General features: G+C 37.4%; 2 protein-coding genes across 3 annotated transcripts in view; both read left to right on the top strand.

Annotated features, from left to right (window-relative positions):
- Positions 1–14,748, top strand: part of ypel1 (yippee-like 1) — a 1,016,165-nt gene that overhangs the window by 525,131 nt on the left and 476,286 nt on the right. The gene's annotated exons all lie outside the window — the stretch shown is intronic.
- si:dkey-215k6.1 (transmembrane protein 132C) overlaps positions 1–14,748 on the top strand; it is a 410,128-nt gene that overhangs the window by 107,165 nt on the left and 288,215 nt on the right. For both annotated transcript variants that reach the window (XM_028823992.2, XM_028823994.2), the window contains exon 2: positions 12,102–12,984. In XM_028823992.2, the coding sequence (XP_028679825.1) occupies positions 12,102–12,984 (883 nt within the window). The remainder of the gene's footprint in view (positions 1–12,101; positions 12,985–14,748) is intronic.

Here is a 14,748-nt window from a genome sequence, read left to right as displayed (position 1 = left end):
ATAATAGCAGATTTAATACAGTTTGCTCCAACAGTCCTGCTCTTATTGTTATTTTTTATAGAACTTCAGTAGATTTTTCTTGTGCCAAATTGATATTTTCTTTTTATTGACAGTTGTCAGATCAGAGGCTGTATTGGTGTTTGATTGCTTACATCGTCTGTCTTGGACATCTTTTTTTTTGGCAATCACTTTTTAAGATAACTAGAAATTAGCTATGCCTTTTTAACAGACTAGCGACAGAGTCCAAGATTAAATTATTATAAATGATTTTTTGGCAGCAGATCGGTGAAGACTTAAATGTTGTTAGAGAAAATGGTATCCGAGGTAACCCTGGAGTTGAGTGCCTGTGTATAAAAGGTCTAACTGGTATTTATCAGCCAGTTTCATGGAACAACCTATCTGGTTATCATCGAATAGGCAACATCAGTGGAACACATAGGATTCAGCGCAGGCCTACACCCCTTTCTCACGCTTTAGAGGCTTTTAATTCATGCTGTTATGAATTATTTATGTTATGCGGGTAAACTGAGGACCCACTTGCTGTATGGTGTATCTAATAAAACGGTCACTTGTAGTGTGTTGCTGGCCATTTACATTTATATCAGTGAACCTGATTTTTGAAAATTTAAATAATAAAAAGATTAGAGCTTACATATAATTAATTTAGTTATTTTCAAAATGAAGGGATGCTTGTGTCATTTATTAATTGGGGAAACACTGCTTTTGCAGTGACACATCTTTTGTGATTCTATCTTCTTGGGAAATTAGTATTTTTGTTTGAAGAAGAGTAATAATATGAGGTGAGATGCAGGTTGTTCTGGAAATATTCAATTGACAGCAGAAATTTGTACAAGTTTGACTAACCTTTTCCATGGAAACATCTATATATATATATATAATTCACTAAGGCAGCCGACCATGGCAGGCAAGATGCAAGACAGAGCCACGCCCACCAACTCTAAGACCATGTGATATGCACGACAGAGCCCCGCCCGCCAACTCTAACCCTCCTTCCGCGTCCACCCTCGCTCTTGAGGCATGCACACTGCCTGCTTATGTGCCAGCGTGCAACACCTCACCAAACACCGCCTCAGTCGCTTTTGTCTCTGCTACAGTCCGCGTGCACCTCTGAGCCATGTTGACTTTTCATTGTTCTTTTCGGTTCCGGCTGCTTTTCTATATATAATCCACCAAGTCACCCGACCATGGGGTACGCATGCACGCAAGACAGAGTCCCACCCGCCAACTCTAACCCTTCACCCGCGTCATGGGACACGCACGACAAAGCCCCGCCCGCCAACTCTAACACTCCTCCCACGTCCATTACCTTCACATTGTTTTCCTTTTATTTCTGATCCTGTTCAACAACTATATGGTGACATCGACTTCTCAACTGTGACTCTGGAACAACTCAGTACGCAAGCTATATTAAGCGTCACCAACGAAGACTCGCTACACCTTAATGAACAAGTACTGAAACTTATCCCTACTGACAAAGTAACTTTCACCAGCGTTGCCTCCATCGTCACAGACGATCCCACAGATCAAGTTTCATTCCCCGAAGAATTTCATAACAGTCTTACTCCCACTGGCATGCCTCTGCATAAACTCAAAATTAAAATAGGTTCAGTCGTCATGCTTCTCAGAAACCTCATGCCAGCAAGAAGTCTCTGTGATGGCACTAGACGGACTGTTACCAGCATTCACCGCTATGTACTGGAGTGTAAAACTATCGCCACTCCTACCTCACAAACTGTCCATATTCCCTGGATATCCCTGACCCCATCAGATTCAAATTTGCCTTTTACTTTTACACGCAGACAATTTCCTGTTAGATTGGCCTTTGCAATGACAATTAATAAGGCACAGGGACACACTTTCAAAACGATATGCCTGTATCTGCCAAACCCAGTTTTCAGTCACGGACTGTATGTTGCTCTCTCCAGAGTTCCATCTTTTCATTCACTCACAGTCGTATCCTCAAACCCACCCCATTTGGACAACTCTGTCGTTCAGGAAGTGTTCACCCATCAATAAATAATTATGTGGCGTATGCTACGCCGCGGGTTGGCTAGTATGTTCATATTTCCTTATTAACAGGAAGTGTTTTGTTATTTTATTGTGGTACCAGTTTTATTTCGAGATTTAATTTAATTCAAAAGCTGCACCTCTGTATTTAGCTTCACTCTTCAGAAATATTGTCAATTTTGTAATTGTTAATGAGATATTTAATGCTAATGGAAACCAGACCAAAGTTTTGAAAAATATTTGGCCATTTATTATAAGCAGCATTTAAAAACAGCCTATACCACCACTGGATTAATTTCCATTTCTTTGATTGACTAGTTTTCCTCAATTTCCTTCTTTCTCATTTCACATTTTTGTGCCTCTATAGAAGTGAAGCCCATTATTCAGAAAATGCACTGCTTGAGTTATTTTTTTATTCTTCCACGCTTCACCTCAGCCCTACTGTATCTCTTCATTGCTGTTTTCTTTGCCTTTGCTGCTTGCATGGCTTTCTGCAATGTCCCTTTGTTACCAGGATCAGCATTCCACCAGTACCTCTGCTAATGTCACACTGATACTTTTTCTGTAACATTTTTTCTTAAGGGAACATTTAATCAGTAAGAAAAATCAAGCTTGGTGTTTCCAGTTTAACTTTTTTCATACTATGTAAAGACTCTGTCTAACTTATAGTTACTTGGACGAACTGCTCAAACATTTCTGTGTTTTTGTACATGAACTGTTCTAACATCTAAAAGAGGTTTGGGTCTGGATTTGGATTTCAAAACTGTACGTTTCTTTTTAGCCACTCTTTTTTGGATTAATGTTTTGTTGCAAGACCCAGCTGTGTTGCATCTCAAAGTAAATCAATCATATTGTTTATTTATTTGTAACATATATGAGTAACATACATATTTCATGTGCAACAACATGACTTTAAAGATGGATCGTGTATCTGAAAGTGTTGCCTGAGAATTTTCTTTACCTGATAGTACATGCTTAATAACTCCATAAAGCCTATTAGGTTCTCGTTGGCCGTTTTAAGACTACATGCATATTTCTTCCGCCAAGAATACAGTTGTTGACTGCACAGCTCGGTGGCTGCCATTCGGCTGTTGTAAAAGAAGCGGATAAAACACATTTTTCAAATGAAGCATTTAAAATGTACGTTTATGTCAAGAGAGAGATCCTGATATTTTTGGACATGGGTCAGCAAGGTTCAGTTATTATTTAGCTTTTCTCCACAAAACCTAGACATATCTTAATGCAATAGTTCTGCTCTAAGGTTATTTAATGAATGTGATCACTGAATCTTGGTTATTCCTTAAAGAACCAGTTTAATACACATGAATACATTATTGTCAGGAGCAAAAGTAAACTCATTCAGCTGCACAGGGCACCATGTATTTAATGAAACAAAAATATACATTTTACATGCATCATATACATTACTGCAGTGTGGGTCAGAAGGTTTAGGAATGTAGAAATGAAGATGCACCCAAGAAGAATCTGTATGGGGCTCTTGAAATTCTGAGCAGAACACTAGCATTAGAACAATTTGGATGAGAGCAGACCATTCAGCCCAACAAACCTCGCCAAGTCCTTTCACTTTCAATCTCAATAAACAAAGAAGAGACATGTCATTATTTATTTTTGGCATTATAAAATCACACAGATTTTTATTTCATTAATTCATATTTTATTACCCTATTTCTAACTTTTGCTCAAAAAAGTAATGTGGTCATACATTTGACTTTCTCTGATAATCTTAATGCAAAATTAATGCACCATTTGTTGAATATCTGTAACTAGCAAAATACCCGCGCTTCGCAGCGGAGAAGTAGTGTGTTAAAGAGGTTATGAAAAAAAAAGGAAACATTTTAAAAATAACGTAACATGATTGTCAATGTAATTGTGTTGTCATTGTTATAACTGTTGCTGTCTTTTATATATATATATATATATATATATATATTATATATATAATATACACACACACATAAACATTTATATACATATACATATATATACATATCTACATATACACATCTACATATATATACACACATACATAAACACACACATAAGACTTACTGACTGAAACGGGCTTTCATTGACAATCATGTTACGTTATTTTTAAAATGTTTCCTTTTTTTTTGATAACCTCTTTAACACACTACTTCTCTGCTGCGAAGCGCGGGTATTTTGCTAGTGTATATATATATATATATATATATATATATACATATACACACATACATGCAGTTTTAATAACACAGAAATCAATATAAACATTAACATCATTATCATATGAGAATATGAAGTAATATATAAGAAGCACTTTTCATATAAATATAAATTATTAAACAGTAAAATCTTCTTCTGTAATTTGCTACCGTGGCAATTTGTGTGTCTGTCCAGGATTTTAAATGACCTGTAGCTCGCAAACCGTTTCACCTATACACTTGAAATGTGGTACACATATAGTACGTCACGTCTACTATCCGCTTTATGGGTGATGATTGTTTTACTCTTTTTATGTTTATTTTATTTTATTGTAGAATCAACTCCTATCTGCGCAGAGCAGGGCAGCCGTGGGCGGATGCGTATGGTGTATTCACTCCATGTTATCGTGCATTGCGCTGTCAGTGGTATTTTGATAAAAGAATTTGAACAACATATAAGAAGCGTATAAATTATTAAACAGTAAAACATTAACATTTAAGAAGTAAAGTTACATTAAGTACTACTGCAGTGCCTTCGGGTATACCTCATTTTTTGTTTGCCCATTACATGCTTAAATGTATACATTTTTTGGTGCACCTACCCGAAAACACGCGACATATAACCGAGCGTGGGAGAAGCATGGATTTTAAACACGCGTTGAGTTCATCTGCTGGTCTCCCTCGTGGAATAACTGGTAATGTTTGAGTAAAATGTACAGCGAGTAAAACGACATTACCTCCTATTTTTTTTTTTACGATCTCTGAGATCTTGCTTTTTTCGGTTCAAGGCTTCATAAGCTCTTTTATGTTGTATGGTGTACTTATCCCAAACCATCATCTTTGAATGTTGCAAGACTTTCGCCTTGTATGTAGATCGGGGTAATTACATTCATTGCATTCCTAGTCTGAATCACAATCTGATTGTATGGGTGGTTACCTGCCAGTGTAGGGTTGCCACCCGTCCTTTAAAATACGGAATCGTGCCGCGTTTGAGAATGAAATTGCGCGTCCCGTTTTGAATCAATACTGGACGGGATTTATCCCGTATTTTTTTTATCATTTTTTTTTTAAAGCAGCGTCTCATGCAAATCATCCCACACGCATTTTATGAAGATGCCTCCTTTCCTACTTTTGATTGGGTAATACTTGATGTCATCGTTAGTTTGATTGGTGTTTTTAACTGTCCAGTGAGGAGGGCGTGTCTTTTAAGTACAGTCTGCAAAGTGTTGGCACTGAGATGTGGCGTCAGCGCCATAGTTGAAGCCCCTAATGTTGCGGTCAGCAAGTCGGCTAACATCCGCCATGTGCCGTCTTTCAGTTGCGAGAAGCAGATCATAGAATGGTTGAAACTGTTGCCCCTAACGTTGCGCCACGGCGTGTGGTTCGTTTATACGTCGTGTCTTCTCATTAAACTTTTATCTCGCGAATATGTTATCGCAATCCGCAGCGGGAGCGTTTCTATAAACTTAATTTAAACTTACGTTTTACACCGTGCTTTGTTTCCCTTATGAACATGCTTGTATGCTTAACTCGCTCCGTTCTCAATTGTTTAATTAATTTTTTGCTCTTCGCTGTTTGCGGCTGTTCCTCCATTTCCCCCTACTTAGTTCTTTTATCTTGCGAATATGTTATTGCAATCCTTAACGGGAGCGTTTCAATAAACTGATTGAAAATAGTTTTGCATTTACCTTTTTAGTAAAAGGCGAGCTTTTAAGCCTGAGAAATCACCCCGTAAATGCACACGTTTAATTGGACATGTGTTAATATGTATGGTTACACAGTATTAAAAGACAGTGAACAACGTCAGTTACCTTTCTTCCCGCGTTTGATAAAAGGTGAGCTTTTAAGCCTGAGAAATCACCCCGTAAATGCACACGTTTAATTGCACATGTGTTAATATGTATGCTTACACAGTATTAAAAGACAGTCAAAAATTAACGTCATTTACCTTCGTTCCCGCGTGTGACTCGTGCTGTAAATCTCTTCCTTGTTTTTAGTTCACGTGATTACGTAGGAGGCGTGATGACGCGATACGTGACTCCGCCTCCTCCATTACAGTGTATGGACAAAAAATATGTTCCAGTTATGACCATTACGCTTTGAATTTCGAAATGAAACCTGCCTAACTTTTGTAAGTAAGCTGTAAGGAATGAGCCTGCCAAATTTCAGCCTTCCACCTACACGGGAAGTTGGAGAATTAGTGATGAGTGAGTCAGTCAGTCAGTGAGTGAGTGAGTGAGTGAGTCAGTCAGTCAGTCAGTCAGTGAGGGCTTTGCCTTTTATTATTATAGATTAGTGTAATTAGGAAGATCAATTCAATTGCTGAACAAAAAATACAAAATCAAACTGAAAATAAATTGTTAGTGATACAGTTTACCACAAAGCTGATACCTGAAAGTGTAATAATTCACACAAAAGAAAACTATTTAGGTTGCTGTTTTTATTACCACTAATGATGTTTCAATGCAGCGTGGAAATAGTGTGAAATGGACAGATGAGGGCTTACGATGTGCAGACTTGTTGGTTTTTTGTAAATTAATGATTGGTGCAGTTTTCTGACCACTGGCAAAGTACAAGTCATTTTAGGGCACAATGTACGTAGGTGAAAGTGTGTTTTGCAATACAGAAGGTCAAGGCAGCTGTTATCTCCTTCCATGTGCTGCTTATTGCACTAAATATGATATTTATATATTCCTTTAAAATAATTAGATACAAATGTAATAATATTTGTAGCACAAAGAATTTCCAAACAAAAAAACATTACAACAGTGTACTAAAGCAGAGGGAAGCATGGTATTACCTAACTACCAATTGTACTATGGGCTACCGAATAAACAAATTTAGAGACTGAAACTGTACTGGTTTGGTTAGCTAGGGAAAAGAAATCCTGTTCAATTTCTTTAAATGCCAAGTACTATGTGCTTCCTATTACTAATTACAATCAATGTAACAGATATCCAGTGCTTCAACACTCTCTCCAAGCATGGCACCAGAGTAGAAGACATTTTACATCTGCGATGCTACTCTTAATTGCCCCCATGATGTTTTTTCCAAAACCTTTTTTTTTTCCTAATGTGCAAAGTATTTAATAAATAGAAAAAGTTCTGCACTGGAAACTTTGGAAATTTGTATACTGATCATACATTTCCATCCTTAGAACATTTGCATCTTAAATATTAGGGGGCTCTGCCCCCTGCTCGCTTTGCTCGCCAACCCCTGTGCAGGCCCTACGCACTAGTCATTTCCCGGATCTTCCGATTGCAAGGAATCGTGCTTTGCTTTTGGACAAACATGAATATCAGCTCTGTCTTTGATACCTCTGTCTTTCGAAACTATTATCGCTGACAATTCGTCACATGTTGGTTTATTATATATGTGAGCGTGATCTTTCAGATTCATATAGAAATCCAAGAAAACTTCTTTGTCTGGATTTTTCAGATAAATTTCGTGTAAAGTGCGATACTTTTGGACGCATGGATTTGTTTCCATTATTGACTGTAGAATTTCTAATACGTCTGATCGTTTAACTCTTTCGAGTCTATGTTGCATCGCTTGTCCAAGATCATAAATATAAACCTGACCGGAATTGTGGTTTGTTTGAAATTAAACTTGTAGTAGCTTTAATTGTTGCGGGACCCCAGATTCTCATAGTGTATGGTCTTGAATCGTTTAAGTCTACGTTTTGAGCATTGAATGATGTGCACAGATTATTGTAGATTTGTATAATTTGCTTATAGTGTATGTGGATTTCACTTTCACCAAATAACACATTTTTCCCTGATGGCAACACGAATTAGACAATCTACAAGTCTCATACTTAAACTTTAAAGCCAAACAATATCTACATACTTATTTCATATCACCTATGTCCATATATTTGATCTCTTTTCACTGTTCCGTTATTTCACGAGTAATAATTTCCATTTGTTAGCTCTAATGCGATCTTTACTGTCAGTTTTTTGAGACTTTCGAATTTTAGTACTTTTAGAATCTCTAACTTGCCCTGCATATGTATCGTGCCAACATTTTTTAACCTCTTTATGACGTTCTACTTGGTCTTCTACTCTTTGCCTTTTATTTCCGCCCCTGCTTGAACCTGTTAGGTTTCCACTTCCACTTTGTCCGGGCTGATTAAAACTTTCCTTATTTTTTACGATTTTGCACTTAGATTATTATTGTTCTTTTTTGAATTCTTTTCTCTCCAACGCTTTTGGACCTCTTTTTGATGCACTGCCCTTTCTTCTTCACTTAGTCGTTGACATTTCATGTAGAACGTATACAATTATTGTTCAGAAAAGAACTGCATCGAAGGAAATGAATAGATTGCACAGTAACTGTGTCTGACAATAGCATTCACACGAATGAGAGGTGAGTGGACCGTGGGTGTGGTTAAATCTCTTTGCACTACATCTCGTGGGACTTTAAATTATCTCTCTGAAAAAGTCTTTATCTGGTCCCAGGATTTTTTTATATAATAGAGAGATATTCCACCAGAAGCTCATTCGTTCAATTATATGGAAATAATCATAATAGTAATTCATTACATTTATATAGCTTTTTTCTCACTGCTCAAAGCGCTACCACAGAGGGAGGACCTGGGATACTGTGAGGTAGTAGTGCTACCACTGCACCACCTGCATGAATGTCAGAAATTTTGCTAAAATTAGTGGTGGTGAAAACTATATACTGGTTGGCAATTTATACTGTATACATATGCAGCATTTCTAAGCTCTGCCTCTTTCTTATAAACAGTTCTCCAATGATTTGAGGTTGCACCGGGAAAGTGACCTTTCAATTACAATTTTAAATAAATAAAGTAAGTACTAAAATATTTACTTAACTATTTAAATAAATAAGTAAATACTCTCCTTATCAGTAAATTAACTAATTGTTGTACTATACACATATTTATCATAAATCATCTTACTACACACTGTGACAGATAGAGGGCGCTGTCGTCCTCTTGAACCCTCAGACTTGAGTCCAGACACCAGGTAAAAGTCCAATAATTCGTTTTATTTGGACAATTAAGTGCACAAAGCACCCTCCACTCCACAATATTCATAAATTCACAATCCAATACTCAATAATCAATACAATCCTCCACTCCCAGATGCGTTGCCACCCTTCCACCCAGCTCAGCTCGACGTCTGGGATTTCCCACAATCCTTTTATAGTCCTTGACCTGGAAGTGTTTTGCCCTCTCTGTCCATGTGACTAGGAACATTTCCGGGTCAGATAAAAATCCTTTTTTCTCCACCCCGGAAGCACATCATTCCTCTTGTCCATGTGACTCGGACGTACTTCAGGGGCGTAGGGAAAATAATCTTTATTCCTTCCTATAGCGGGCCCCAAGGTATCCAACAGGGCTGAGGATAAAAACTGCATTGTCAAGCATTCCCTGCTGGCATTCGGAGCACCTCCATGCTGCAGGGAGGGCTCCACCTGGCGGCCTGGGGGTATTGGCCGGGATGAACAGCCGGCCATATATCACAACACATAGCCATCTTGAACTGTGTTATCAAAATGTGGCACCAAGTTTGGTTATGTGTACTTGGTAAACAATGTGTATTTAGTTAGTATTAAGTATTAAGTTAGTAGTACTCCAGATACACCTAATATTCATAATATTACTGAACAGGATAATATTGCCTAGTGAAAAATCTATTGTGATATTTTACTACATTTCCCACTACATCAACTGAAAGAAAAATGAATTAATTCATCCAGTATAGCACAATGGAAAAAAAGTTACCCAGTTCCATTTAAAATGTAAAAGAAATACATTTTCCATTAGAGGGACTGTTCAAAACTGCTTTAGAATTTGGTGAGAATTTATTAATGTTGTTGTTAAGAAGGCGTGCTGAGCCTCTGGTACATTTTAGACGCCTCAGTGTGTTGAAGTGCCAACTACATTCTGGGTCATTCCATTTCAAAGCTGTCCAGATGGGATGAGGATGATGTTGAAGGTAAATTTGATGGAAATTGATGATATTACTCAGTTGTTAAGCATGGGACTTACTGTGGTTTATAAAGCTAGTAAAGGAGAACAAAGTAAAATTTGGATAAAATATTCTTTGTAAACATGCTCAGAATTTTTTATGTTAGCATCCTGATAACATATGTCATAAGAGCTACTGTATATGTTTTACTGTGGCAGTAATGTTTTTAGGAATTATTTATTAAATGACATCAATTGCATATTTATTTCTTAAGCTTAGGATGAAGTATTGCAAAAGAAAGTGTTCCATTAACAACATTTACAAAAATATAAAGTAGTGCAATCTAATATTCTAAACAAAGAGTATAATTGTAATTTAAATAATATTTGAGACAAATCAAAGAGTTTAAATGTTCATAAATTCCCAGAAAATGCACTTACCAAAACATTGAAAAGCTATTTCTCAGTGGACTAGGGTGGCAATGCATGGTTGGTGCTTCCTGCATATAGCATGTAGGTAGTCAGTTTACACACGTTAATGATGCACGCTAACCTTGCCAGTTGATTGTCTATAAACAGGTGAGGGTTCTCTTTTTTCTATATCCCTGGATGCCATAGTTTTATTGAGATGGAACAGACTGTGTCTTTGGAACAGTACAGCTCTGGAGAGATTTTAACATGCAGGCGACTGTCTGATACAGCAACCAATCTGGAAGTATGAGCGTAGCCTTGTTTAATTATTTTTGCTAATCCCTTTAGATTATTTTGTTTCTTTCAATGGGGAGCGAAGTGCAGAGGTTTTTCTAAACATGCCCATTGACCTCATTAGCTGGGATGCTGCCTCAAATGACTGAGATTCTAAGTAACACTGCCTGAGGGTTAAATAAGCCTGATCTCAGTGTCACAATTAGTTGTGAGTGTTGTTGCTATTTATTTATTCTTGGACTCATATTCGCCTTAAGGCTATTTTCATTCCTGGCATAAAAGTCGCTTGTAGTAGTTATTTACTGTTAAGCAACAGTAAACCTTCCTGTTTGTTCCTCCCACAAATGTAACTGTAGTTTATAACCTAAATTCTTTTGCCTGTGCTTTTAATGTAATTCACAGATACAGAGCATTCGTCAACTATCCTATGACAAAAATATTTTTATAAATATATTTCAGGACTACAAGAAAAAGGCTTACCTGACACGTCATGTGCATTCTGATATCTTAATCATTTATTGTATAGCCAGCAATGTCAAAATACTGTACCTATACTGACAGGAGGCCCGTGGTAAAGCACACCTCGGTAGATGAAATTTACATTTAAAAGTGCTGATCACATATAGTAGGGCTGGTAACACCTACTGTTCTGTAGGCACTCAGAAGCATACCTTCCAAATAGAACTTTGAGGCAATTGCAGTATGTTTCATGATGACAGCAGAAATTGGAAACAAACTGCAACATGGAAACTCAACACCCTACATAAGTCCCACATGTTCCAGACATTTGGCACCTCAAGCAGTAGATTTCGAAAACTGATCATTTTTTTTCAGCAAAGTGAGAAGAGTTGTTCAATCCACCCTACCCATTAAATACGCTTCTAAAACCACAGAATCATTCAGTTGATTGTGGATAACATTGTTCAGAGATCATGGAACTGTGTTGGCCGATGGCCTATGCTGTAGACTTCGATCCTTCAATAGGAACTACTTTTAATCACCTTATAGTTCATAAAAAAAACAATAGAACTAATATCTCTTTCACTGGATAATCTTATCAAATGTTGATAGCATATTGTTTGAAAGTGTTATGATGATAAAGATTATTATTTACAAATATTTTAACAGCAGTTGCTTTTATGTTTGTTAGAAGCGTATCGCAGAGCAATGAATGTCAGATTTTATTTATTTATTTATTTTATTTTATTTTTTTTCCCAACCTACAGGTGTCGAAAGCAAGTCCATTGCAGACAATCAGCAAAGGTTTTCCTCACTTCCAACCTACCTTCCTGTTACCTACCAAATCCAGAATGCAGACTCTTCATTCTTCCTGAAAGAGGCAGGCCAGGAGCTGATGAAAAATTCAAGTTTGCAGTCCCGGACAGAACCCTTTTTCATCCACTTGGCACAAAGTGTCCCAATTGTCAATTCTAGTTATAATAACATTTCAGTAGAAGCCTCTGTTCCTCTGGAGATGCTCCAGTCATCCCAAAGACTTCTGGGGGACTCAAGTCAACTAACCTTTAACTGGAAAATCAGAGCTCATATTGTTGATGACAAGGTATACTTTGTCCGGCCCAGAGTTCAAATATTGTTTTACCTTGCTGGAAAGAGTTGGAGTAACAGTGATGTTCCTGACAAGCTACCATGCATTAATGTATATGCATTTCGAGAAACACAGGAGGTCAGAACAAGCTGTAGGCTGCAAGGTAATCCTGGATTGTGTGTCACTGAGCTAGAACTACTTCCAGCTTGGTTTGGGCCACCCTTAGTGGTGCCTGGACGCAAAAAAACTGCAGAACAATGGGAAGGTACCAGTGTGCAGCTGTATTACACAGTCCAACCTTTGGATGGTACCAATGATTGTGCTATGGAGGATCCCCGCAAAGGCAATGCCATTCATCCTGGGCAAGATGAAACTCTGCCCTCCATGCAAAGGATTGGCTCCGTCTATCTTTTTCACACCAAAGAAAGTCCCAAGTTTACAGAGCTAAGGCTGGATGAAAACATTTTGGTTCAAGTACCACCTAGTCCAGTCAGACAGGGAGATGTTGTTCGATTTGGTATTGGTGTAGGCAGCACAACAACTGTGGATCAGTTCACCATCAGGTAAGTGACGTGAGCAATGTGAGCATAGCAGAAGAGGCTTTTGAGTTGTCAAGAAGTGTGCCTAATTAGAATGTGCTGCTGTACTGCCTGGCCAGAAGATGATAGTGTAAAGCTTGTTTTAGCTTCCAGCCAGACAGTATTGGCATAAACTGTAAGCTCTTAATGCCCAAGTCAAGTCAAAAGGTTCCTGAAGTATATTTGTTGAATTTCATGCTTGCATATTATGAGCTACAAAGGTCTGAATGGAATTCTTGCTCTGGAAACTAGAATGTTAATGGGAAAATGCCTTGTTGTTCTTATTTTCAGTTCTTTCCACTATAATAATATGCAGTATATTGGTCCATTGACCTTGTTTCTTTTGTATAATGTTGGCATGGAAGGGTAAAGGAAGGTTTCCAAGGTAGTAGCTACCTATGCAAACTCACAGCATATTCATGGCACGTCACTATTTTTTATATTGCCCACCCAAGATTGTCTTCATCAGAACAAAGTTTAGATAAACTGCTGCATGTTCACAAAATGCTTGTTTCACTTTAGAGACCCTTTTGGTAATAAAATGCAGTATCTCAAGTGCTTTGGGTTTGAATACAATCCTATACACCCCAATCAGTAATATATAGTAATAAATAAAGTTTTCATGTTTTTATGTATCCCTTTATATTATGTGAATCTGTTTTGTGGTGGTGTAAAAGTGTCAAGGAAAGCACTTTAACTTCTAAGGTTACAGAGCAAATACAAAGACAAAGCAAGAATATCTTGGCCAAGGTTAGCTACCTCAACTTTGTTACCTTACCAGGGGCTAGAAGCTGTTCTGCTCAGGAGGCATCCCTGCTTTTAGAAGCCAAGGGCTAACCACTACCCCTAACAGTACAATACCTAAATGGGCACAGTTTGTCTTATTAGCAATCATTAGTCATTGCTAAATGTCAGTAAACAAGAAATCTTTCGTAAAGCATTACTCAAACTATTTTAATCATTTTATGTTTATCTGAAGGAGAAGCCAGTTGTAAATGCTAGATATGAAGACATACAACGTGAACGATTCGAACCGTGGTCACACAGCAAGCTTCATTTCAGGTGGCTGTGACTTTGGTTTGCATTCTTTGGTTTCTTAAACCAGGTATCATGCATGGGAGTGAGGAGGCAGTCTGTAGGTGGCAAAGTCAGACCAAGTTGTCTTCTCTTTGGAAGTTGTTTCTGTCTCATCCTAGTCTTGGCAGTTACGATGTCTCTCTGGCGTTGTCCTTTAAAATCCTTTGAAATTATAGTGTCTTGCTGGCTGACCCTTTTCACAATAAAACCCTGCCTTATCTAAAATATTGTAACTGTTAAAGTTTGGAACAACCGATCAGTTCCTATGGTCTGGTTAATTGTTGATTAAGTTACTTTTGTCTAGACACGAAACCTGTGCATCTTAAAGTTCCAAGCCTCTATTCTATTCACTTACTGGTTACTTTATCTAAGCTTAAATATATATATATATATTCTAATAAACAGTGACCCTCTTTAACAATGTATACTCATTTTCGCAGAATTCCTGCCTATGTCTATTTCACATACACCTCAGAATTTTATCTACTTGCAAAATATGACAGTCTTGGAAAACTACCTCATGAATATTGATGATTTAATGAGTTAATTTGTATCTGAGTGTACTTTCAGTTACAGAATATTTTGATTGCAGAATGTCAGTTTATGAGCTCTAAGACATAGAATTGGTGACACACTTTAAAAGCCATTACCTAAATAATTCTAAAATAATAA

This window comes from Erpetoichthys calabaricus, chromosome 18 (assembly GCF_900747795.2).
Source record: "Erpetoichthys calabaricus chromosome 18, fErpCal1.3, whole genome shotgun sequence".
Taxonomy (NCBI): domain Eukaryota; kingdom Metazoa; phylum Chordata; class Cladistia; order Polypteriformes; family Polypteridae; genus Erpetoichthys; species Erpetoichthys calabaricus.
The sequence above is the reverse complement of the archived record's forward strand: the minus strand, read 5'-3'. Positions and strand labels throughout refer to the sequence as shown.